At 37.9% G+C, this 25916-nt stretch overlaps 1 protein-coding gene and 1 pseudogene across 5 annotated transcripts in view; both read left to right on the top strand.

The window, feature by feature from the left end:
* Positions 1-25916, top strand: part of PTPN12 (protein tyrosine phosphatase non-receptor type 12) — a 99865-nt gene that overhangs the window by 47446 nt on the left and 26503 nt on the right. For 2 of the 5 annotated variants that reach the window (XM_070424567.1, XM_070424568.1), the window contains exons 3-7: positions 8810-8905; positions 10190-10228; positions 16952-17023; positions 21397-21456; positions 24233-24375. In XM_070424567.1, the coding sequence (XP_070280668.1) occupies positions 8810-8905; positions 10190-10228; positions 16952-17023; positions 21397-21456; positions 24233-24375 (410 nt within the window). Of the gene's footprint in view, positions 1-6988; positions 7066-8809; positions 8906-10189; positions 10229-16951; positions 17024-21396; positions 21457-24232; positions 24376-25916 lie in introns of all 5 variants that reach the window. The other 3 variants (XM_070424571.1, XM_070424569.1, XM_070424570.1) reach the window with 3 other exon arrangements.
* LOC139017121 (small nucleolar RNA SNORA48) lies at positions 17952-18096 on the top strand (annotated as a pseudogene).

Here is a 25916-nt window from a genome sequence, read left to right as displayed (position 1 = left end):
ATCAATGTTTCTCTCTCTCTCTCTCTCTCTCTCTCTCTCTCTCTCTCTCAATCTCTCTTTCCTTCCCTCCCTCTCTCCCTCTTTCTCCCCCTCTCCCTCTAAGAGTCAAACTTTCTTTAAAAAAAGAAAAGAAAAGAAAAAACTTTGCTGATTAAACTCTGTTTCGAATACTAACAACTATAGACCTACTTTTACCCCAACCCTATACTGATAGCATTATATTCTAGTAATAATAATGTAATTATATTCTTAAATAGCATAGTAACCACTCATTAAGCTTTTGGAAAATACACTCCGCTTTCCTTCCAATTCACCTCAGAATAGTGGATGGTATGGGTTTCTTCTGGATAGTGTTAAGCAAGATAATCTTAAAATACTCTTAACTGTGCTCTAGAATTAATTACATACTCTTAAAAAAAGACAGTTTCTCCACCTTTTTCTATAATCTGGGAAAATGAATCTTAAACAGCTTCAGGTTTCTGTTTTTTATGTTTCATTCATTGATTTTATAAAATATTTTGATCCTATACTGTGCTCTGGGGATACTATAGAAAACAAAGTGACAAAACTTCCTGCCCTTATAAAACTTTATATTCTAGTCATGGTGTTGGATAATGAATACAAATAGCATGGGTGGTCTGTCAAATGGTGACTAGTGCTGTTTTGAGAATAATATAGTAAAAATGAGGAGCATAGAGAAAGCTGAGAACAGAATGGGGAAGCTTTACAATTTTAAATAGGGGGGTATCAGTAGTGTGTTGTTAAATTGGCCCTTTGAAAAATGAAAGCCCTAATTTTTTATTATTTGCCAATTTCTGTAGTGAATGGATTATTTGCCATAATCACCACAACAAAACTATAAAGTAGATACTGTAATATGCTACTTTGCAGATGAGAAACTGAGACAGGGAGATAAAATAGCTTGTCATACAGGTAATAGAGTGGATGGGAATTTAAGGCCAGGCAGTTTATATTCAGAACATTGGTGCTCATCTAGGATGATTTTGCCCCTGAAATGACATTTAGCAATGTCAGAGACATTTTGGTTGTGAAAACTGGTTGTGCAGTAGGCAGGTAGCTGCTGGCATCTAGTGGGTGTAGGATGTGTACAGTACAGAGGCCAAAGCCTCCTCCCCACAATAAAGAATTATCTAAGGCCAAAATGCCCATAGTGCTAAGGTTGAGAATCCTTGCCCTAGAACCTGAGCTATGGGCTATAGTCAGAGTGGCAGTGTCTTTTCCTTTAAATCATAATAAGGTTTGATAAGTCAATTTCCAATAAGTTTGTAGTCACTTTAATTTAGAAAACTATATTGAAAGTAATTGTACTTATAGATGTATGTTTATTTATTGTTAAAAGCATAATGTTAAAGTTGTCAGTTTCTTTTACATGTTTAGCATGGCCAGTGCTTGCAGACACAGTATTTTTTAAAACAGCTTTATTGATATAACTAGAGGCCCAGTGCACAAAAAATTGTGCACTCGGGGGTCCCTCAGCCCACCCTGCACCCTCTCGCAGTCCGGAGCTCTCTAGGGATGTCTACCTACCAGCTTAGGCCCACTCCCCGGGGGATTGGGCCTAAGCTGGCAGTCAGACATCCCTTTGGCAGCCTGGGTGCCCTGGAAGGATGTCCAACTGCGGCTTACGCCGGCTCCCCTGCAGCTGCCTCTGTGGAAGGCGCAGTGCCAGGACCAGGACGGAGCAGCCCCTTCTCCCGTTGCCTCTGCAGAAGGGGGGGGGGGGGGGGGGAGGCACCGGGACTGCCATGGCTAGTTTGGCAGCGCAGGCTCACTGTCCCCGCCCCCCACCCACTGTCATTCTGGCACGTGGTTCCGGCAGGTGGTTTCACCGTCTACTCTAATTAGCATGTTAACTCTTTATTATATAGGATTACATGCCATAAAATTTACCCATAGTAAGTGTACAATTCAGTGATTTTTACTAAATTTATGGAGTTGTGCAACCATCAAAACAATACAATTTTAGAACATTTCCATCACTCCAATAAGATGATATGCCAGTTTGCAATCTTCAGCCGCAGGCAACCACTGCTCTGCTTTATGTCTGTATAGATTTTCCTTTTCTGGAAATTTCATATAAATGTAATTATACAATATGTAGTCTTCTGTGCCTGGCTTTTTCACTTAGCATATTTTTTGATTCATCCGTGTTGTAACATCAGTAGTTCATTCCTTTTTATTATTCAGTTAATATTCCATTTATACCACATTTTGTTTAACCACTTACCAGTTGAAGAGCATTATGAACAATGCTGTTATAAACATTTCCATACAAATTATTATCTTCTTTGCTGAAAAGTGTCTTGAAACCATTTGTACTTTTTTAAAATTTGATTTTTTATACTATTGAGTTATAAAAATTCTTTATATATCTTAGTTACAAGTGGGTGTGTTTTTTTCAGATACATGATTTGTAAAACTATTTTTTTCTAACATGGTGTGAGGTTAGGATCTAAAATAATTGTGCATGTGGGATTGTTCTAGCACCATGTGTTAAATACTATTCTTTCTCCATTGAATTGCCTTGGTAGCTTTGTTGGAAATCATTTGACCCACACATTTAATTCTATTCCATTAACCTATTCTTAAGCCAGTATCACACTATCTTGATTACTGTTCAGTTGTATAGTAAAATTTAAGCAAGAAGTGTAATTCCTCCAACTCTGCTCTTATTTTTAAAAATTATTTTGGTTCTTTGGGTCCTTTGCATCTTAAAATAAATTGTAGGATCAGCTTGTCAATTTTTGCAAAAATCCCAGTAGGAATTTATTGATCAATTTGAGAAAATTGTCATTTGAAGGCATACTGACTGTTGCAGTTTATGAACAGAAAACGTCTCTCAGTTATATAGATACTAGAGCAGTGATGGTGAACCTATGACACACGTGTCACGCGAACTCATTTTTTTTGGTTGATTTTTCTTTGTTAAATGGCATTTAAATACATAAGATAAATATCAAAAATATAAGTCTTTGTTTTACTATGGTTTCAAATATCAAAAAATTTCTATATGTGACACAGCACCAGAGTTAAGTTAGGGTTTTTCAAAATGCTGACACACTGAGCTCAAAAGGTTCGCCATCACTGTGCTAGAGGCCCGGTGCATGAAATTTGTGCACTGGGGGTGGGAGAGGGGTCCTTCAGCCCAGCCTGCGCCCTCTCGCAGTCCGGGACCCCTCGCTCCTTATCGCCCGCCTGCTTGCTGCTCCTTAGTGCTGCTGCGGAGGCTCCTGCCACCACCGCTGCACTTGCCAGCCGTGAGCCTGGCTTCTGGCTGAGCGGTGCTCCCCCTGTGGAGTGCACTGACCACCAAGGGGTAGCTCCTACGTTGAGCATCTGTCCCCTGGTGGTCAGTTCAGAGCGACCAGTCATTCCACCATTTGGTCGATTTGCATATTAGGGTTTATTATATAGGATTCTTTCCTTTCTCTGAGTAATGTTATATGATTTTCAGTGTACAAGTCTTGTATTTCTTTTAAAAAACTTCTTTAAGCTGTTGTAAATGAAATTATTGTTATTTTGTTTTCACATTTCTTTTTTACTAGTACCCTTGAACAGCATGGGTTTGAATTACATGGGACCACTTATACATGAATTTTTTTCAATAACTAACTACTATTTTAGATTTGAAGTTGGGAATCCATGGATGCAGAGGGCCAATTATGCATGATCTGTGCCATTTTATATAGGGAAATTGAGCATCTGCAGATTTTAGTATTCACAGGTGGGGGAGGTGCGGTCTCAAGGGACAACTTAAATTTTGGGGAGTCAAAAGTTGTAAGTGAATTTTCAACTCCATAAAGGGTGGTGGTAGTGAGTGTCTAACTCCCACGTTGTCTAAGGATCAACTGTGTAGAAATACAATTTATATTTGTATATTGATTTCTAAAAAATCTAGCGACCTTCCTAAACTCATTTATTACTTTAGTAGTTTTCTGTGGATCCTTTATGATTTTTCACATACAAAATCATGTCATCTGCAAATGACCATTTTGCTACTTTTTTTTTTTCATTTTGCTACTTTTTAATATGAATCTCTCTTTTGCTCTATTATAGTGGCTAGAACTGCTGGTATAATGTTAACTTAAAGTGGCAAGAGCAGACATCCTTGCTTTTGATAAATTAAAAGTAGTTTCATCACTATTCAAAGAAAAATTAGTTTTTTTCTGGAGCTATCTTGAATGTCTGATTTATTTTATACTAGAGCATTGAAGCCAGTACCAGAATTAAGAAATTTCTAGGTACTCCTTGTGTCAAGAATGACCTGTGCTTTGTGTGTTAGAGGGCTAAAACTGAGCTGGCTAGCCTTTAGCAGTGATGTATCAGGGTGCTCTGCCTATCTAATGTTAATTATGTAGATCCTTTTATTTCTTAGACCTGGATTTAGTCTCTTGTGGTTTCTCTTTCCTTGGTAACAATCTTATCTATTTTCTTTTTGTTGCCACAGGTTGTCGGTATTTGTTCAAAAAGAAAAAAAATTTGTTGCTTTAAAGAGCCTCTTGGGTAGGCGACATAGATTTTTATCTATTTGGAGTTGAATTCTTAAGAGATTGTAGAGGCAGCCAGCAAAACCATGGGGAGAAATGATTATTTTCATTGCTTTGTTATTCTTTACATTCTATCTACTCATTTTTATGCTTAATAGGAGTACCAATGAAGAATGTTAAAATGTACTTGATGATGTTATATAATAAGCAGCATATTATCTTATCCCAGTGATGGCGAACCTATGACATGTGAACTCATTTTTTTGGTTGATTTTTCTTTGTTAAATGGCATTTAAATATATAAAATAAATATCAAAAATATAAATCTTTGTTTTACTATGGTTGCACATATCAAAAAATTTCTATATGTGACACGGCACCAGAGTTATGTTAGGGCTTTTCAAAATGCTGACACGCCGAGCTCAAAAGGTTCGCCATCACTGTTCTATCCTATATAATAAAACCCAATATGCAAATTGACTAAACTGTGGAACAGCCGGTCGCTATGACACACATTGACCAGCAGGGGGCAGACACTCAATGCGTGAGCTGCCTCCTGGTGGTCAGTGCGCACTCACAGACTGGCAAGTGCAGCTCCCACCTCTACGGCAGCACTAAGGACCCCTCAGCAGACATCCTCCGAGGGGTCCTAGGACTGCGAGAGGGCGTCCCAGACCAGGCTGAGGGATGCCCCCCAGTGCACGAATGTTGTGCACCAGGCCTCTAGTTAATTTATAAAAAGCCATTTCTGTGCCCCATCTTGAATTACTAAATTCAATTTGTTGCAGTATGGGACTCAGAGATCTTGTGTTTTAACTTGCTTTCTCCGGCCCCCAGCTGTTGTCTGATTACAGGTGGAAGAAAAAAGACTGGCAAAATGTTAATAATTATTAAAGCCTGGTAATGGACATATGGGGATCCATTATATTATTATATTTTTGTATATGCATAAAATTTTCCATCAAGGAAAATTTTACAATTCTCATCTTGCATATAGCAGCCCAGCAGCACCAGTCATGACTGTCATTTCTGAGCCACTGTTACTATTTGGATTCACAATCCCCAGAAACATTTACTGAGGATTCAGGTGGTCAATCAACTATTATACAAAGTCTCTACCTTTAAGATACTTTGAATAGAGGCTGAAAAAGTAACAGATAAAGAACAACATGTATAGTATCGTTGTATTTGTGTAGTTTTTTCCAACTATTTAGGTATATGCATAAAAATTACTTTTGGAAGATAAAAAAGAACCTTAATATCTTTGCTGGGAAAGAGAGAGCCCTGGAATTCAAGGACAGGCAAAGATTGCTTTTCATTTTATATCTTTCTTTAAGATTTAATTTTTGAAAATCATGTATTACTTTTATTTTAGAAATAAACCACAATTTTATGAAATTTATATTTTTGGACTTTACTGTAAAGATTGTTTTTTATTACAAGTAGAGATTTATCTCTATATATAAAAGCCTAAATGACCGGTACGACCAGTCGACTGAATGACTGGTCACTATGACGTGCACTAACCACCAGGGGGCAGATGCTCAACTCAGGACCTGACCCCTGGTGGACAGTGCACTCCCACAGCCAACCTCCCGCAGCTTGCCAACCTCCTGCAGTCCCTCCCCCCGACTGGCCAGCCCTGATCGGTTCCGATTGGGACTGGGCAAGATGGCCCCGATCACTGGCCAGGCCAAGGGACCTCACCTGTGACAAATTCATGCACTGGTCCTCTAGTTTAATAATAAATAGTATTGGCCAAGTGCAGTATTGAGTACTCTTATATATCAACTTAATTCATTCATCTGTCACAATTTACTAAATTTTTATTCTTTTTGCGAAATATGAAAGCTTTTTTTCCTAGTAAGAATTTTTGCAAATGAGCTTGTGTATTGGTAGGTAGTGCTAACCACATATATGCTTGTTAAAAGCTTCAGAGGTTTAAAACCCAGACTCTTGTCTAGAAAATATGGGATGATCCCCAGGAATTTGTATGTTAAAAGAGCTCCTGAGATTATACCGATTGCATCTTTAAAACAGAGGTTTACATCATCAGATTTTTGTTTTTAAAGAATATTTCTGGCCAGTGTAGCAAAGTGGTTAGAGCATCAGCCCACACCCCGAAGGATCTTGGGTTCGATTCCAGGCCAGGTTGCAGGTTCTATACCTGGCTCCAGTTGGGGCACATGCGGGAGGTAACCAATGAATATCTCTCACATCGATGTTTTTCTCCTCCTTCCCTTACTCTCTTTCCCCTTCGCACACTCCAAAAATCAATGGGAAAAATATCCTTGAGTGAGGATAAAAAAAAAAGACTTCCTGTCAATATGATGTTAAAAAGTATTCTTCTGTACCCAGAGTCAATTTTAATTGTTTTTCAAAGTAAATATTTTTACTTATTTATTTAATCTTACTTATGGTTCATGAGAAAGCACATGTCTGCCAACAGAACATAATTTGTGAAATATTTTTTCTTGTAGTTGATCACAGCCGAGTTAAGTTGACTCTAAAGACTCCTTCTCAAGATTCAGACTATATCAATGCAAATTTTATTAAGGTATATATTAGCTTTAAATCTTACTCTGCCATATTTAATGTCTTTCTTCATACTAGTTTATTAAATTGTTTTAAATTGACTAAACATTATACTAGCAAAAGAAATAAAAATAAAATCACAGCCCTGACACATTTTTACGTACTTTGCCTTCTAGTGTCCTTTTTCATAAAGGTAAAGAGTTTTGCCATAGTTTTCTTCTTTTTACCTTAAGGACTTATAAACACTTTATCTATCACTAAATCATTTTCTCTGTTGTCCCTTCGAGTTTATGTACACAGATGTATATGATCATTCCCTATTGTGACATCATAGGTTGTTTCAGTTTTTCTTAATGGTAATATTGCAATGAATAGTATTATTCTTTTGAAAAATTTCCTAGGATAAATTGCCAGGGCTGAAATTACTGGGTAATACTGATTTAAAATTTTAGAATATAAACTTAAATTTAAAACTTTTGGCAGTTGCCACCATTTCAAATGAGACCCAAAATGTAAGATTAAATATAGTCTTCATATAGTTAACCTTTGATCAAAAGCAGTTAAATTCTTACATGGTTATCAATAGAGAGACAAATTCAAACTGTATTTGACTACTTTATTCCATTAGCTGCTCTGTTTTTGAATGTTTCTAATTATATGATAGAATAATTTTAGTTATTTTATATGTGATATTTATACAAATTTTGATACAGTATTTTGTTGACAAAAAGTATTAAGTAGTAAGAGTTATATGGTAAAATTAATATTATGTCAATATTGAACAGTAGGGTTTCAAATAAAAACCTATTTTTCCCAACAGTTTTATTACAAAACCCAAAACAAATAGGTTAAACAAAAACTAATACAAAAGTGATTTGCTATTTCAGATATTTTTTCATGTTTATATTATTTTATAAACATTTGTTAAATGTTTATAAAAGGACATTTGTTTAAAAAGTTCTAGTTTTTAATTGTACTTTAATAACACTGAGTTGTTGTATGATTCCATTACATACTGGTTTAGTATTTTAGTCTGCTATCTTATTTGTTTTATTCTCAGGTTCATTATTAGAAACATGTAGTAGGCATGCAATAAACTTTAAAGTTGAATAAATAATTAAAGGTAGCCATGGAAGAATCTAGCTAAGGAAGAACTTTTAGCTAGTTTTAGTTTTGTTTTGTTTTTAGAATCAAAGGATGTTTTTATGTTTCTGCTATAGTTAACTTTGTTGGCTTAAAATTGGGGCTTTTGTTTTTAATTCCTAGCTAAATAATAATTTTTAAAAAAATATATTTTATTGATTTTTTACAGAGAGGAAGGGAGAGGGATAGAGAGTTAGAAATATTGATGAGAGAGAAACATCGATCAGCTGCCTCCTGCACACCCCCTACTGGGGATGTGCCCGCAACCAAGGTACATGCCCTTGACCGGAATCGAACCTGGGACCTTTCGGTCCGCAGCCCGACGCTCTATCCATTGAGCCAAACTGGTTACGGCTAAATAATAATTTTTAAGTTAGCATAAGGCAGTTTAATACTAATTCTGTGTACCTTGTCTAATAAATACACAAAAGTAATAGCATTTTTTAAAAAGCTGAAGTGAAATGATTGTATTTTGTCATGCTTTTATGTACTATGAAAGAAAAATTATTTGAAAATGCTTTTAGGTGAAAACAGCAGTACTACTAATAAAATTTGAAACCTTGAAATTTAGGTAAGGAAATATTTTTGGTGATGATAATGAAATTTGCTTTTAACCATTTTAGGGTGTTTATGGGCCAAAAGCATACGTGGCAACCCAAGGTCCTTTAGCAAATACAGTAATAGATTTTTGGAGGATGATATGGGAGTACAATGTTGTAGTAAGTAATTTACTTTTCACAATCTATTTTGAGAAGTATTACATGTAGTGACTTAGAATGTTTTACTGAATTAAGACATGGAAGCACTTTTTAGCCATAATGATATCTTAATTATAGCTAATGTGTACTAAAAAGCCAGAAGCTGATTCTAGGATGTCGCATTAATTTAGGTAGAAAGAGGGTGTGATAACACTTTAAATCTTGTATTATGTCAGTAACTAATAAGACAGCTCCTAAATTGATAGTCAGATGGATAGAGAGACAACTATATGATAAATCAAGTATAGTGAAATATTAATTGTAGAAAATAGATGGCAGTTATATAGTGTTTACTGTAAAATTATTTTTTGCTTTATGTTTAAAACAACTATTTATATATAAAAAGCCAGCGACCAGAACGCTGGAACAACCTGTCACTATAACACCCACTGTGGCCAGCAAACCGCCTGATCTGGCGCCCAACCTTCCGCGACCTCTCCCCCGGGTAGGCCCTGTTCCCAGTCGGCCTCTCCCAGCCCAATCAAGGGTGGGGCGGCCAGCCAACCCCCCAGCGAACCCTCCCCCTTGCCAGCCCCGCCCCTGATTGCCCCCCTTACCCCAATAGGGGGCGGGGCAGGCTGGTGAACCTGCAGCCCATCCCCCTGCACGCCCTCACCCTAGATAGGCCCCCCGCATTGGCCCACGGCCCCTCCCCCCAGCCAGCTCCATCCCTGATCAGGCCCCCCCTGACCCCGATCAGGGGCAAGGCCAGCAGCTATGGCCCTGTCCCCAGTCAGCCACCCCAATACCAATCGGGGCAGGGGCAACCGGCCCACTGCCCACAGCCCCTCCCCACAGCAAGCCCTGCTCCCAATCAGGGATGGGGCCTGCTGGCCAACCTCCCGCCATCTCCTCCTGACAAGCCCAGCCCCGATCCCAGCCGGCCGGCCAGACCCCACCCATGTACGAATTCGTGCACTGGGCCTCTAGTTACATTATAAAATGTTGGAGTGGAGAAGCAAATGTAATACCCTTACATTTAAAGACAGTTGAATGCATTTAACTTTTAGCTAATTTTGCTAAATTTCAAGTCAGAAATAAATCTATAATATTCATAAAATATAATTTCTTGCTAGAAAGCCCTTTTAACTCATACTTTTCATATTAAAACTACTTGTTTTGGCAAGCCAAGTGTACTTGTGCTCAGAGTAAAAAGTAATTCTTGAAATTTATATTTTATTAAAAAGAGAAAGTTGTGTTTAACTGATAAATTCTTCCTCTTATCCCACCCCCACTTCTTTTTAGATCATTGTAATGGCCTGTCGAGAATTTGAGATGGGAAGGGTATGTATACCTATTAACACTTAAACTAATTATGGCATATCCTTTTTGTAACTTTATTTCTATGGATATATATTCTTGGTCTTTTATTATGTTCTGAGCTCTAGTAGCTAAAGTAGATGCTATTTTTTTTTGTGTTTGTTTATTTTATTATATAATTAAAATAATAGATATTTTTGTTGCTTAGTAATCTTCAAATATGTAATGGTGGTGTAAATAGAATACTATTTATGGACCAAAGTAGAGAGGTATTTTAAAAACAGGAATAAAATTGAGCAATGAAAATGAGCCAAATAAAATAATTCTGATTAATTATTATAAATTTATAAATTGAATATTTTTATTTTTCTTCCTTCAAATACCAATACATTTTTTGTTTGTTTATGCTATCTTCAAAGAAAATCCTTTAATCCAAAATTTTTAATGGTGTTTTTATACTCTGTACAAGTGAAATTAGTTTTAAACTCACTTGATCTCGCATCATCAACTATGTTTTCATTGTCAGAGGGGATAACATATTTATAAAGTAGATATTAAATAAAACTTTGTGTCCTTTTCTATAAGTGTAACACAAATCAAACTTACAAAACAAGTTATATGGTGATTTGAAGTTTTCTTTATACTTATTAATTCATCAATTAAAGTAGGGCCCCTCACCTCTCTCTGCCTGCCTGCCTGATCACCCCCAACTGCCCTCCTGTGCCGGCTTGATCTCGCCCCCAACTGCCCACCCCTGCTAGATAGCCCCTAACTGCCTCTGTCTGCCTCATCCCCCACCACCATGACTTTGTCTGGAAGGAAGTCAGATGTCTGGAAGATGGCCAGTTGACCCGGTCTAATTAGCATATTACCTTTTTATTAGTATAGACTAGAGGCCCAGTGCATGATATTCATGCACTGGGTGGGGGGGATCCCCTCAGCTTGGCCTGCACCCTCTCGCAATCCGAGACCCTTCAGGGCATGTCTGCCTGCCAGCTTAGACAGACATCCCCCTAGGGGTCCTCAACTCTGCTATTGAGGCAGCAGAGGCTCCCGCCACTACCGCTGTGCTTGCCTGTGCTCGCCAGCCTTGAGCCTGGCTTCTGGCTGAGCAGTGCTTCCCCTGTGGAAGAGCACTGACCACCGGAGGACAGTTCCTGCATTGAGCGTCTGCCCCCTGGTGGTCAGTGCTCATCATAGCGACTGGCCCTTCTGCTGTTTGGTTAATTTGCATATTAGGGTTTTATTATATAGGATATTTTATTAATTTCAGAGATGAAGGGAGAGGGAGCAAGAGATAGAAACATCATTAATGAGAGAAAATTATTGATCAGCTGCCTCCTGCATGCCCCACACTGGAGACCGATCCCACAACCTGAGCATGTGCCCTGACCGGGAATCAAACTATGACCTTCTGGTTCACAGGTTGATGCTCAACCACTGAGCCACTCCAGACCGGTTCTTTTCATTCTTTTAATAAGTTCCCATTGTATATTAGTAATAATACTTGATGAAAAATTTAAGTTGAATTGAGTGCAGGTTTTTTGTGTTTGTTTTTTAAATGTTTTTATTGATTTCAGAAAGGAAGGGAGCGGGAGAGAGATAGAAACATCAATGATGAGAAAGAATCATTGATTGATTGCCTCCTGCCTGCCCCTTAATGGGGATCAAGCCCAAAACCCAGGTGAAATGAACCAAGCCCTCCTGATTCATGGGTTGACGCTCAATCACTGGACCATACTGGGCAGGCCTATGAAAAGCTTTTTGAAACTAAGATTTTGAAAATGATAGTGCTTTGTTTGTAGTAAGCAGTCAGTGACTGTTAATTTATTTGATAACCTTTACTTAGAATGTGACCTAATGGAAAGAGCATAATTAATGAAATCAAACAAATCTACACTTAACTAGTTTTTGACCATGGTACAGTGAATTTCTTTAATCCCAAATTTGTAATAATGGTGTTTTTATACTCTTCTCTGAGCTTCACTTTTCTCACCCCTAACATGAATGATATATGATTATAGGTAATGTATGTATAGTGCTTAACATAATAGTTTTTGATATTAATAGTCATTAGTTTATACCTGAAATATAAATACCAATATAACCCTTTGTTACTGTGGTGTTAGTCACACAGCTTTAATTCTTACTAAATTAATCTTGTATAATTTGTTTTCTCTCTGTTTCAAGATGTTAAAACTACCAGGTAGAAGACCAAAAACAATCCTCAAAAATAATTTAATTATTTTTATCAGTTTCTATAAACTTCTGGGAAAGGAGGTGTGTAGTTTTTAGCCTTCTAACATACTAATAGTGTTGCTGTAAGTCAAACTAACAATACTAGATAGGTCAAATTTGTTGCCTTCTGAGCAATATTATTAGCTTATGGTTAATTCCAAGCTGTAGGTAATAATTCCATTTACGATATTTGAAGCTATAGGAATTTAGTAAGAACTGATACATTTCCTATTGCCTGAAAGTTTAAGTTAGATTCTTATTTAAAGGCTTTCATTTTATTGGGTTTTGATAAATTGTGTCATTTCTTAGCATCAGAATCATTGTATATTCTATTACATTGGGCTTTCATTTACTTACCTGATTTTCTAAAATGATCGGCTTTGATATTAGAAAACCAATGAAAATTGAGTGTTTTATTTCTATACCTATTTAAAACAGGAAGGTAAGAGGGGAAACGGATTACATTTTCTGTAATCTATATAATAAAAGGGTAATATGCAAATTGACCCTAACAGCAGAACGACTGGGAATGACTGGTCACTATGACACACACTGACCACCAGGGGGCAGATGCTCAATGCAGGACCTGCCCCCTAGTGGTCAGTGCACTCCCACAGGGGGAGCTCTGCTCAGCCACAAGCCAGGCTGATGGCTGCCAGCACAGCGGTGGTGGCGGGAGCCTCTCCTGCCTCCTCAGCAGCACTAAGGATGTCTGACTGCAGCTTAGGTCTGCTCCCTGCTGGCAAGTGGACATCCCCCAAGGGCTGCCAGGCTGCAAGAGGGATGTCTGACTGCCAGCTTGGGCCCGATCCCCCAGGGAGTAGGTCTAAGCCAGCAGATGGAAATCCTCTGAGCGGTCCCAGACTGCAAGAGGGCATAGGCTGGGCTGAGGGACCCCCCCCCCCTCCCCCCCGAGTGCACAAATTTTTGTGCACCGGGCCTCTAGTCCTATATAATAAAAGGCTAATGTGCAAATTGCCCGAATAGCGAATGACTGGTTGCTATGACACACACTGACCACCAGGGGTGCAGACGCTCAATGCAGGAGCTGCCCCTTGGTGGTCAGTGCGCTCCCACGGGGGGAGCATCACTCAGCCAGAAGCTGGGCTCACAGCTGGCAAGCATAGCAGCAGTGGCAGGAGTCTCTCCTGCCTCTGCATTAGCACTAAGGATGTCCGAATGACAGCTTAGGCTTGCTTCCTGCGGGGAGCGGGCCTAAGCCGTCAGTCAGACATCCCCCGAGGGCTCTCAGGCTGTGAGAGGGCACAGGCCGGGCTGACAGACACCACCTCCAGTGCACGAATTTCATGAGGAATTTCGTGCACCGGGTCTCTAGTTTCAAATAAAAGTGGATAGTTTAAACTTTAATTAATGAGTTTTTGCCATCAATAGAACATTTGAAATGTATTGTTATTTAGTACTCACAACAATCATATAAGATTAGGATCATTCCCATTTTTACTGGTAAAGGAACTAAAGATCAATTAAACAGGAAAATTAGTACTTGTGAAATTCTTCTGATACCAAGTAGAATGCTCTTTCTACTATGCCACAGATTTTACATTTAATGAGAATTCAGCCAGATATGAAGGGGATGCCATTTTATAGGCTTTAAAACTTGCCTGACAACTCTTCATTCGAAATGGATCTTGTGCCAGGCACTTTTTTAAAAGTAGGTTTTATTTTTTTTTTTTCCCTAGAGGAGGATGTTAATAATGTTCTTATGATTAATCTTGGAGAGAACACAGTAACTCTTTTTTTAAAAAAAATAAATCTTTATTGTTCAGATTATTACAGTTGTTCCTCTTTTTTCCCCCCATAGCTCCCCTCCACCCGGTTCCCCCCCCACCCTCTGCCCTTACCCCCCCCCCCCATCCATAGGTGTACAATTTTTGTCCAGTCTCTTCCCGCACCCCCCACACCCCTTTCCCCCTGAGAATAGTCAGTCCACTCCCTTTCTATGCCCCTGATTCTATTATATTCACCACTTTATTCTGTTCATCAGATTATTTATTCACTTGATTTTTAGATTCACTTGTTGATAGATGTGTATTTGTTGTTCATAATTTGTATCTTTACCTTTTTCTTCTTCTTCTTAAAGGATACCTTTCAGCATTTCATATAATACTGGTTTGGTGGTGATGAACTCCTTTAGCTTTTTCTTATTTGTGAAGCTCTTTATCTGACCTTCAATTCTGAATGATAGCTTTGCTAGGTAAGGTAATCTAGGTTGTAGGTTCTTGCTATTCATCTCTTTGAATATTTCTTGCCACTCCCTTCTGGCCTGCAAAGTTTCTGTTGAGAAATCAGCTGACAATCGTATGGGTACTCCCTTGTAGGTTACTGACTGTTTTTCTCTTTTTGCTTTTAAGATTCTCTCTTTGTCTTTTGCTCTTGGCATTTTAATGATGATGTGTCTTGGTGTGGTCCTCTATGGATTCCTTTTGTTTGGGGTTCTCTGCGCTTCCTGGACTTGTAAGTCTCTTTCTTTCACTAGGTAGGGGAAGTTTTCTGTCATTATTTCTTCAAATAGGTTTTCAATATCTTGCTCTCTCTCTTCTTCTGGCACCCCCATAATTCGGATATTTGTATGCTTGAAGTTGTCCCAGAGGCTCCTTACACTATCTTCATATTTTTGGATTCTTTTTTCTTTTTGTTTTTCTGGTTGGGTGTTTTTTGCTTCTTCGTATTTCAAATCTTTGACTTGATTCTTGCAATCCTCTAGTCTGCTGTTGGATCTCTGTATAATATTCTTTATTTCAGTCAGTGTATGCTTAATTTCTAGTTGGTCCTTGTTCATATCCTTAAGGGTCTCACTAGATTTCTTGAGGGTCTCACTAAATTTATCGGCTGTTTCTAGAAAATTCTTGAAAAATCTTAGAACTGTGGTTTTGAACTCTATATTCAGTAGTTTGCTTTCCTCCATTTCTGTCATTTGTGACCTGTTTCTTTGTCTCCGCATTTTTTATGCTTCCCTGTGTTGATAGAGTGGCTTTGTGTGCTAGGTGTCATATAGTGCCCAGTGGCTCAGCCTCCCCAGTTACCTGAGGTGGACACTCTTGGTGCACCCCTTTGTGGGCTTTGTGCACAGTCTTGTAGTTAAGCCTTGATTGTTGTAGGTATCACTGGGAGGAATTGACCTCCAGGCCAATTGGCTGTGAGAACCAGCTGTGTCTATGGTGGGAGAACTTCTGTGCTGGAGACACCCTTCTGGGGCAAGACTTGCTTCAATGGGGCTTTGGTGCTCACTGATTCTGCCCCCCGAGTGTGTCCCTTATGGATCTGAGGAGTTGTAATCTGGATGGTCCCACTCTGACCACTGGGTACACTGGCTCTTGGATCTCTAAGGAGGTGCTAATTTAGCCTCTGCCTGAGACTACCCAGCAGCACCTTTGGAGAGATCTGCAGATTCCTCTTTTTTGGGTTTGGAGGTGCCCAGATGAGGCCCAGCTGTGAAGCAATGCAAGCTGCTGTGGGGCCTTGAGCCTTCTTTTGGAAGTTCTGGGTCTCTCTGACCCAGCTGCAGTTTGTTAGGTAATTTTCAGATTGCAAAGGGCCAGGCCTTTCATATGCAGAAGCCTCTGTGCACAGCTTGGGTGGGCCGGGGTCTCAGGGAATCAACAGGGTGGAGCAAACAGCTAGGGCTGATCCTCAGTCCTACCCTAAGAGGCCCCGAGTCTCATTGTCCCAGTAATCGCTGCAGGCACCTCTGAGAGAAAGCCGCCCTTGAGTTCCGACCGATGCCAGACAGTCCAGTTTCTCCCCGTATGAGTCTGGGTCCCCAGAGACTCACCCGGAACTGGAGTTGAGAGCAGTCGGGAGCTTGAGACTCCCTCCCGATTGAAAAAGACAGCCGCGTCCTCAGTTGCCAGCCCTTTCTCTGTGCGCCTCCGTACCTCTGCACTTTACTTCCACACCTCCTCTGAGTCTCAGTGTGCTTTTCTCTTTCCTTCTAGTTGTAGAATTTCCACTCAGCCAGCCTTCCTGTGGTTCTGGATGATGTTTTTTTTTTGTCTTTTAGTTGTATTTTTGAAGTGGTTGTGCGAGGCAGCAATTTCAGGTGTTTATCTATGCCGCCATCTTGGTTTCTCCCACAGTAACTCATTTTTAAGAACAATTGGGCCCTGGCTGATTTGGCTCAGTAGATGGAGCATTGGCCTGTGGAATGAGGGGTTCCGGGTTCAATTCTGATCGGGAGCACATGCCCAGGTTGCAGGCGTGATCCCCAGTGTGGGGTGTGCGGGAGGCATCCAATCAGTGATTTTCATCATTGATGTTTCTGTTTCTCTCTCTCTCTGAAATCAATAAAAAGTATATTTAATGGTAATAATAAAAAAGAACAATTGGACAAGTATGCATTGTCTCAGCTCCTTGCCTACTGCTGGCAATTTTTCTGTTTTCTGGGAAGGAACGACAAGCTAAACACCTGCGCACAAAATATTAATAAAAGTTCAAGAAAAACTATGTCACTGATTACTTACTCACTTTTGTTTTTTTGTTTGACAACAGAAAAAGTGTGAGCGCTATTGGCCTTTGTATGAAGAAGACCCTATAACATTTGCACCATTTAAAATTTCTTGTGTAAGTACCTGTTTATATGTATGTTACTTTAATCAGAAAATTGGCATGCTAGACTGATGAATAATTAAATTATAATATGGTACAAACCCAGTTTTATATAAATCACACACTCAGTGTTTCCATTGTAAATCTACACTTAATTATACTAAACAAATAGTAATATCATTTTTATATTGCTTTAAAATTTAGAAGTTTTTGGAATGACTTCATAAATATATAAATCACTTGTACCTTATGTTAATTCTCTGTTAGTCTTTGAATATCAAAGTTGATAGTAAGTGTATATATTTGAGTAAATGGAATAGCTGTCATCTGGGTGATCTATTTGAAACCCTTGATGACTGACATGTATTGATCATGTTAATTTTTCATATCTGATATTCTCTCCAGAATGTTCTAATTACATACAAAGATAGGTTTAAGAATTGCCATGTGAGACATAAAGTTTGATCTTTGTGGCAGACAATTTGATAAGAAACTTAAAATATGTAACTATTTAATGAGCTTTGGAAATGAATTAAATTGAAGTCCTAAAAATAACGTAACAGAAATCTGAGAAAATGAATTTAAAAACAAAACATGAAGAAAAAACATAGTTAAATATAAGCGAGCTTTAAAATAGTAACAATAATTTGCTTTGGGTTACACATGATGGCACCTTTTTTAATGACCTAAAGGAAGTGTATTTTCTTATTTACTCAATTCGAAAGATCCAGGATTGAGCAAACATGGAAGTTCAGTAACTTACCTATATTAGTCAGAGTTTTCTGGAGAAAGAGAACCAATATCATGTGTATCTATAAAACAGTGATGGTGAACCTATGACACGCGTGTCAGAGGTGACACGCGAACTCATTTTTTTGGTTGATTTTTCTTTGTTAAATGACATTTAAATATATAAAATAAATATCAAAAATATACATCCTTTACCCCCTGGCAATGGGCAAGGAGACACCTGATTGGTGGTGTTGCTCTTATATCAGTCAGGGGCAGAGCAGATGTGCAGTCCTTAGTTCATCCTAGCTTGATGCCTGTGTCAGTGGCCAGAGCTGTTTCATGCCTGAGGCACATAAAATATAATATAATATAAAATACACACACACACACATACATCTTTGTTTTACTATGGTTGCAAATACCAAAAAATTTCTATATGTGACATGGCACCAGAGTTAAGTTAGGGTTTTTCAAAATGCTGACACGCCGAGCTCAAAAGGTTCGCCATCACTGCTATAAAAGGAAAGAGATTTTTTACTTGGAATTGGCTCGCATTATTATGGAGGCTGGCAGGTCCAAAATCTGCAGGGTGGTTGGTGAGGAAACTGGATACCCAGGAGAGCTGTTGTTCAGTTTTGGTTCAGACAGCTTGTTGTAGAACCAGGAAGAACTGATATTGCAGATGAAAGCAGTCTGTTGGAGAATTCTCTCTTACTTGCGGGGGGAGGGTGGGGGGGTCTGCTCCTTTTGTTCTATTTAGGCCTTGACTAATTAGGTAAGGGCCACCCATATTATAGCGGGCAATCTGCTGTACGTAAAGTCCACTAATCTAAATATTAATCTCACCCAAAAACACCCTTACAGAAACACCAAGAATAATTTTGATCAAATATCAAACATTTGATATTAATCACTCAATGGTCCAGTCAAGTTGACACATAAAATTAACTATCACATTCCCCATTTCAGAATTGCTTGCTTTTTACTTTGTTTTTCATGGTTCAATGATAAACAATTTCTATGATTTTACTTGTAATTGGTGAGTTTAAGAAGTCCATAATTTTATGATTTATTTGTACTTATAACTTGTGAATTCCTCTGATGCATACCCAAAGCTTAGTGCTTCCTACATTGATATAGAAAGGACTCAACTTATGTTACAGTCTCCTTTATAAATACAATGTGGTTTTGTAATGTTAACTATAACTCAGAGTTAACTGCCTGGAATTAATATAAAGTCAATACTCTAAAGTCCTGGTTAGAATGAACTGTTTGTTGTGTTAAATAGAAGCATTTTTAAAAATCATACTGCATTTCATATTATTTGAAATTAATAAAAATCAATACATACCATATTTTCTACTTCTATGAGGGAACACATCCCCCCTCGCCAGCCCAGGAAGTATTCTACAATATTAACTCCCTGACAGTCCAGTACTGTGCAGTGTGGTTGCGTTGAACATTTGCAAATTTTAATGTAATAACTGTACTCAGTGTTAAAATTCAGGTGAAAATACATAGTGCTTAACATTCAACAGCAAAACAACTTTAAAATTTCCAACATAGTTTATAATTTGAAAAAAAGATGAGTTTTTGGGTAATTTTTCAATTGAACTAAAAATAATTACAAAGTCCTTAATGAGGTTTGATTTGGTTCGTAACAGCTGGTTTGATTTGTCAGCATTGGGATTGATTCTTGCTGAAGAAACAAATTTTTTCTTATAAGATGCAAGATAATTTGGCCTGGCTGGTGTGGGTCAGTGGTTGAGCATCAACCTATGAATCAGGCAGTCACAGTTGGCTTCCTAATCAAAGCAGATGCCTGGGTTGCGAGCTCAGTCCCCAGTGTTGGTTGTGCAGGAGGCAGCCAATCAGTGATTCTCATCATTGATGTTCGTATCACTCTTTCCCTCTCCCTTTCTGACATCAATTAAAAAAAATTTTTTTTAAAGGAAGGTAATTTGTCTTGTGATTGTTTCAGACAACTTAGGATTTGTTATTACTGATGTAAACAAAAATAAAATTTAGAAACAAGTTGATGAAAGTAACCATAGTAAGTGACTTGATTATTTGACAGAGTTTGAGACTAAGGAAGGACAGTATCGGGAGCTCTCTTGGTTTGGGAATGAGGAGGGTAAAGAGTCGGTGGAAGTGAGAGGAGTGGCTAGCAGGAGCTCAGTCACGGATCATAGTTGCTGTATGTAATCCACTTAGACCAGATGTTAGCACACTGTCCATGGGTAAATCTAACCACTACCTGATTAGTAAACAAAGTTTTGTTGGAGTACAATCAGGCCCATTAATGTACATATTTGCCTATCACAATAGCAAAGTTGAGTAGACAGAGATTTTATGGCCTGCAAAGCCAAAAATATTTACTAGCTTTACAGACAAGAAAAAAATTAAGTCTTGGGCCAGTGTTTTTATTCGTACTTATTTTAGATGAAAATAAACAAAAATACTTCTCCTTTAATGTTATTTGAAAAGTTCAAAGTAAATTAGGATGACTTTAAAAATTAAAGCAGAATAATATTGGATTGTTTTTTATCAATAAAACAATATGTTGCTCTTGACAGTCATTGCCTATGGTTTTAACTACTGAAATAAAGCATAGTTTGCTTAGGGACAAACTGACATAGAGGTTTTATTCTAATACTTTGACAAATGGTAGTAAAAGACTTTTAAAGTGGTAATGTTATCCTTAATCAGAATAACAATTTGGCAATTTCTGAGCGTATCCTTCCTTCTATAGTTGGATCCAGTTAACAAAGTTGAGTGTTAAGTAGGGAAAGGAAAGCTTTATGGAAAGATGTAATGGTTGTAGGTGGTAGTAGGTACTAAGAAGTGACGTTTTGTTTGTGTTATTTCTATTACATGATTCTGGTGATGTTTGTTGCTTTTACTGGAAGATAGAGTTTTAGCTAAGGAATTAACAGATACTTCTATTTAAAAGTATATATACACCACCCTCTTTCTCTTCAACTATGCGGTGGAATAGCGTCCTCAGCAGACGCAGAGTTGCAGATCTTTGTGAAAACCCTGACTGGCAAGACCATCACCTTTGAGGTTGAGCCCAGTGACACATTTGAGAATACCAAAGTGAAATCCAAGACAAGGAGGGCACCCCGCCTGACCAGCAGCGTCTGATTTTTTGCGGGCAAATAGCTGGAGGATGGCTGCACTCCCTCAGACTTCAGTATCCAGAAAGAGTCCACCCTGACTTGGTGCTTTGTCTGTGGGGTGGCAGCAATTAAGTCGTCTCTATGCTAGCTCACTCAGAAGTACAGTTGTGACTTGTTACACTTGCCTGCACCCCTGCACTGTAAACTGCCAGAAGAAGTGCAGCCACACCAACAACTTGTGCCCCAAGAAGGTTAAATGAGGCCCCTCTGCCACCTCCTCAGCCCACATAGTGGCCTTCTGCCTCAATCCCATGGCCCTGAGGCCTCAATAAAGTTTCCCTTTTGTTGAATGGGAAAATATATATATATAAAGCTTAAGTTCATGGCTTTTAGAATGATTATTTTTGCAATTACTAGGTACACCAAGTAATTGTTAATTTTAGAGTGTAGGCTTTACGAGTTTCTTATTTGTTTTGGTGATTACTGTATATGTTTTAATGTTACTGACTCACAAGTGTTTCCCCCTTTATTTAGGAAGCTGAACAAGCAAGACCAGACTACTTCATTAGGACACTCTTACTTGAATTCCAGAATGTAAGTATTTTTCATTTAGAGATAATTTCTAAGGATAACTTTTTAAAAGATTATTGTATTGCTTTTTAGAGAGAGAGGAAAAAGGGAGAGAGTAACATCGATGTGAGAGTAAAACATCAATCTGTCTCCTGCACATCCCCTACCGGGTATCTAGCCAGCAACCTGGGCATGTGCCCTGACTGGGAATCAAACCAGCTGTCTTTCAGTGCATGGGATGACGCCCAACCCACTGAGCCACACCGGCCAGGACTCTAAGGATAATTTTTAAAGAGAAGGCATAAATAATGTATACTGTCTTACATAGTTAAGGAGACTTAAAAAACGTTTTAGTTATGTACAATAATGAAGAAAATCAGAGTAATGTTTTATTTAGTATCTTGAGCTTTATGCTTATAAAGTTAGATAGTAATGTAATATAAATAATAATCCTATCTAATAAAGAGGGAATATGCTAATTGACCCTCACACCATTGCAAAGATGGCGGCACCTATAGCCAATAAGGAGGGAATATGCTAATTGACTGCCATACCCTCAAAGATGGCGGCGCCCAGTCCCCTCAGCCCCGCCGGCTGTGGAATTTTGGTCAAATTGCTTAATCTCATTGTGCCTCAATTTGTTGATCTAAAAATGAAAATCATACTATTAATAATTCATAAGAATTAAGTTAACCATTGTAAAGTTCTTTATATGTGTGGCACATACCAAGTGCTCACAAGTCCCCCATTCCCCTCAGCCCCCCAACCCCCCAGGGCCAGCCTGAGGCGCAGGCAAGCCTCATATGGCTGCCGCCCAGCCGCCCAGGGCCGCCCGAGGCTTGCGCTGCTGGCAGTGGCAACAGCAGAGATGTGATGGGGGCGTCACCTTCCCCTGATCGCCAGGTTGCCTCCCACCCCTGAGGGCTCCCGGACTGTGAAAGGGGGCTGGCCAGGTGAAAGGACACCCACCCCCTCCCCTCTAGTGCATGAATTTTCATGCACCGGGCCTCTAGTAAAATAAATAAAATAAGGTAAATTTTAACTAACTTAGAACAGCTCTCCCTATATTAAATTTACTGTATTTGGAATAGTTAGTTTCGTTGCTACAAATGTATTCATTGCAATAGCATATTATAGCATTGTTTAGGTAATTATTACCCACTTTTACAGTCTATAGTATTTTAGAAAGAGACAAACTACCATCAAAGCCAAGTAATCATTTAGATACATATTGTTTTCACTCAAGGGCCCTTGACTTCAGTGTTTCAGAGCCATATGGAATGATAATTGTCTAGGGAGAAATCAAAGAAAAAATCTGATGGACATTAGAGAATGCTCGTCGACTTCTTCCTCAATTTCTCTATTTTTATTAGCTTAATTTTGAAACCATATTATATAATTTAGCTTGACGTGAAGTTCATCATTCTTCCCCAACTAATGCATCTGTAAACAAACTTACAACTCCTACTTTGCTATTTATAAGAAAACATGGTACTGGTACTCTTATTCCCCATTCTGACTTGACTAGTCATGTTCCTTTAGTTGAGTTATTTATTATACTTTGGTTGTTACTTTTAATTTTATGGTGATAATGATAGGTACCTTATTAAATTTAGTAATGTATCAGGCATTTCAAATAGTGGTTATCTCCATTGCACATTAATGAAGATATAGAGTCTTTAACACGTTAACTAGCTTCCCTAAAGTTACTCAGTAAATGGCAGAAATTGAATTTTAATACAGTTTTAATCTGGATTCTGAGCAGGTGTTCTTTCAGTTAAACACTTAGAATAACCATTCTCAAGGTTTTTTCATAGCCGAACTCTTACATTCTTAAAAATTATTGAAGATTCAAAGATCTTTTGTTTATGTGGGTTATATCTTTCAATATTTACTATATTGGAAATTTAAACAGAAGAAAACTTAAAAGCATGAATACACAAGCATATATTCTATTAGCTGTCAAAGTGATCACATCATCATAAGTCAAGTAGTCTTGGGAAGACCCTGCTGTACACACATGAGAGAATGAGAGTGAAAAGGCAAATAGAGAATACATTAGTACTACTATGAAAATATTTTAAAACTCACAGATCCTCTGAAAGTGTCAGGGGTTGGGAGTTCCCCCATACATACTGACTCATCTGAAAGAAGACAAGTGGGTTTGGGGTTAAACAGGCTCATTTCTAATTTTCTTTTTCGGTTTAAATATTCTATTAGTCTTCTAGTTGCAGTAAATTCTAACATTGCTTATGATATATTGTTCATCCACCTAATGCTCTGGATTAATTAAATAGTATATACAGTGTAATGTTTAAAGAGCATGCTCTGGAGGTAAGACTGCCTGAGTTCAGATCCCACATTGGTTACTTGCTATGAAATTTTAAACAGGTTATCTCAATTTTATTACCTATAAAATGAGAATAGTATTAACAGTACCTTTCTTATGACATTATATGGCAATTAAGTACTAGGTAGATGGTAAATAGTCAATAAATGTAGACTATCACTAATTTGTTTTTTAAATTTTTCTTTAAATATTTTTATTGCTTTGTTTTTAGAGAGAGGGGAAGGGGGAGAGAGAGAGAGAGAGAGAGAGAGAGAGAGAGATTGATTGATTGCCTTCAGTACACACTCCAACTGGGGATTAAACCCGCAACCTACTTTGTTTTTTTAATGTAACACTGAATACCATACAACTATCTTGAAATGGCAGTAAAGTGAGATATGCAGCTTTTCTTTATGTTTTAAAATTTGCAAATGTATTTTCATAATTATTGAATTTTTGTTATTCTTGAAGGAATCTCGGAGGCTATATCAGTTTCATTATGTGAACTGGCCAGACCATGATGTTCCTTCATCATTTGATTCTATTCTGGATATGATAAGCTTAATGAGGAAATACCAAGAACATGAAGATGTGCCTATTTGTATCCATTGCAGGTACAAAAGAATTTTCCAAATATTTAAATACTTTGGAATATAGGTGGCCTTATAATATGGGTGATATGTTGTATTTTGGAGCCTAATTTTTGAATTTGCATTAGGTCATTATACGGATTCCCAAATCATAAAAGCTATCTGAATCCTGAGGCAATTTTTCTTCCCTTAATCTCTCATTTACATTAGCTTATTTTAGGAGACTTCCATAGTACTTACTTCATAAAACTGCTATCAATTTATCTCTTTAAGTGACTTGGATATTTACTGGTTAATTAATTCAGTAGTTAAATGGAATACTAAAGTTATTTTCTTATCTAACTGATCTGATTGTAAAGCCTACGTTAGTAGAAGGGCTGCTTTTTTATTTTGGGGCCAGAAAAGGTGACTTGTTGATGGAGATGTGACAGTCAATTAACAAATTGATTAATTAAAAAATATTATTATGGCCCTGGCCGGTGGCTCAGTTTAGTGTATTGTCCTATACACCAAAAAGCTCCCAGTTCGATTCCCAATCAGAGCACATACTTGTAGGTTTGATCCCCAGGGCTTGTACAAGAGGCTACCGATCACTGTTTTTCTCTCACATATCTCCCCTACCTCCCACTTCCTCTCTCTAAAAATCAATAAAAGTGTATCCTTGGTGAAGATTTAAAAAAATTTTTTTTTCTGTAGTTAATTGAGTGGTTGGTTGACCTTTTAATCAAGTAGTTGACTGGTTAAAAAGAAAAAAGACCTACTTAATTGTAAAATTAAAAGATAAAGCAAATTCTTTGAGTTCTTTACAAATTAGTTGAAATTATAAACAGTTTAAACATCCAATGGCAAAATCTTTGTGCACATCTGTAATTATTTCATAAGGATAGATATAAAAGATATGTTTTTTATTGATTTGAGAGAGAGAGGAAGGTAGAAGGGAATGAGAAACATTGATGTGAGAAACATCAATCAGTTGTCTCCAGTATGCACTCCGACCAGTGACCAGGAACCGAACCGGCGAACTTTCAGTGCACCGATGCTCAACCAACTGAGCCATACTGGCCAGGGCAGGAAATAGATCTAGAAGTGGGATATCTAAGTCAAAGGATGTAAAATTTTTAATTCTTTTAATACATATTGTTAAATTTGTTATCCATAAAGCTGATGTTAATTAGAAATATTCCTACCACTGCCAGTTTGTGTGAGTGCCTATTTCTCCAGAGTTGCCTCAGTACTTTGTTTTAATGCCTGTGATAGGGCAAGCTTTCCCTTTTTTATTTTATGTCATTTATGTTCTTTTGTGAATTGCTTGTTTGTATACATTGCCAGTTATTTTATAGTAGTAGTAATTTATCTCTTAATAATTATACACTACAAATTCTTTATATATTGGAGGATGTTAACTTTAGATCGTGGTTTTTCATGGTTTTTATTCTGCCTGATTTGCCATGTATAAATTTTAAATTATGTAGTCAGAGTTATGACTCTCTTCATTTATGATTTATGTCTATTGAGATATGCTTAGAAAGTCCTTCCCTAACACAGTAGCACTTAAAGTTTTGCCT

Source organism: Myotis yumanensis, unplaced genomic scaffold, assembly GCF_028538775.1.
Source record: "Myotis yumanensis isolate MYYU_CA2020_CCGP unplaced genomic scaffold, mMyoYum1.0.hap1 SCAF_9, whole genome shotgun sequence".
NCBI classification, from domain to species: domain Eukaryota; kingdom Metazoa; phylum Chordata; class Mammalia; order Chiroptera; family Vespertilionidae; genus Myotis; species Myotis yumanensis.
The sequence above is the reverse complement of the archived record's forward strand: the minus strand, read 5'-3'. Positions and strand labels throughout refer to the sequence as shown.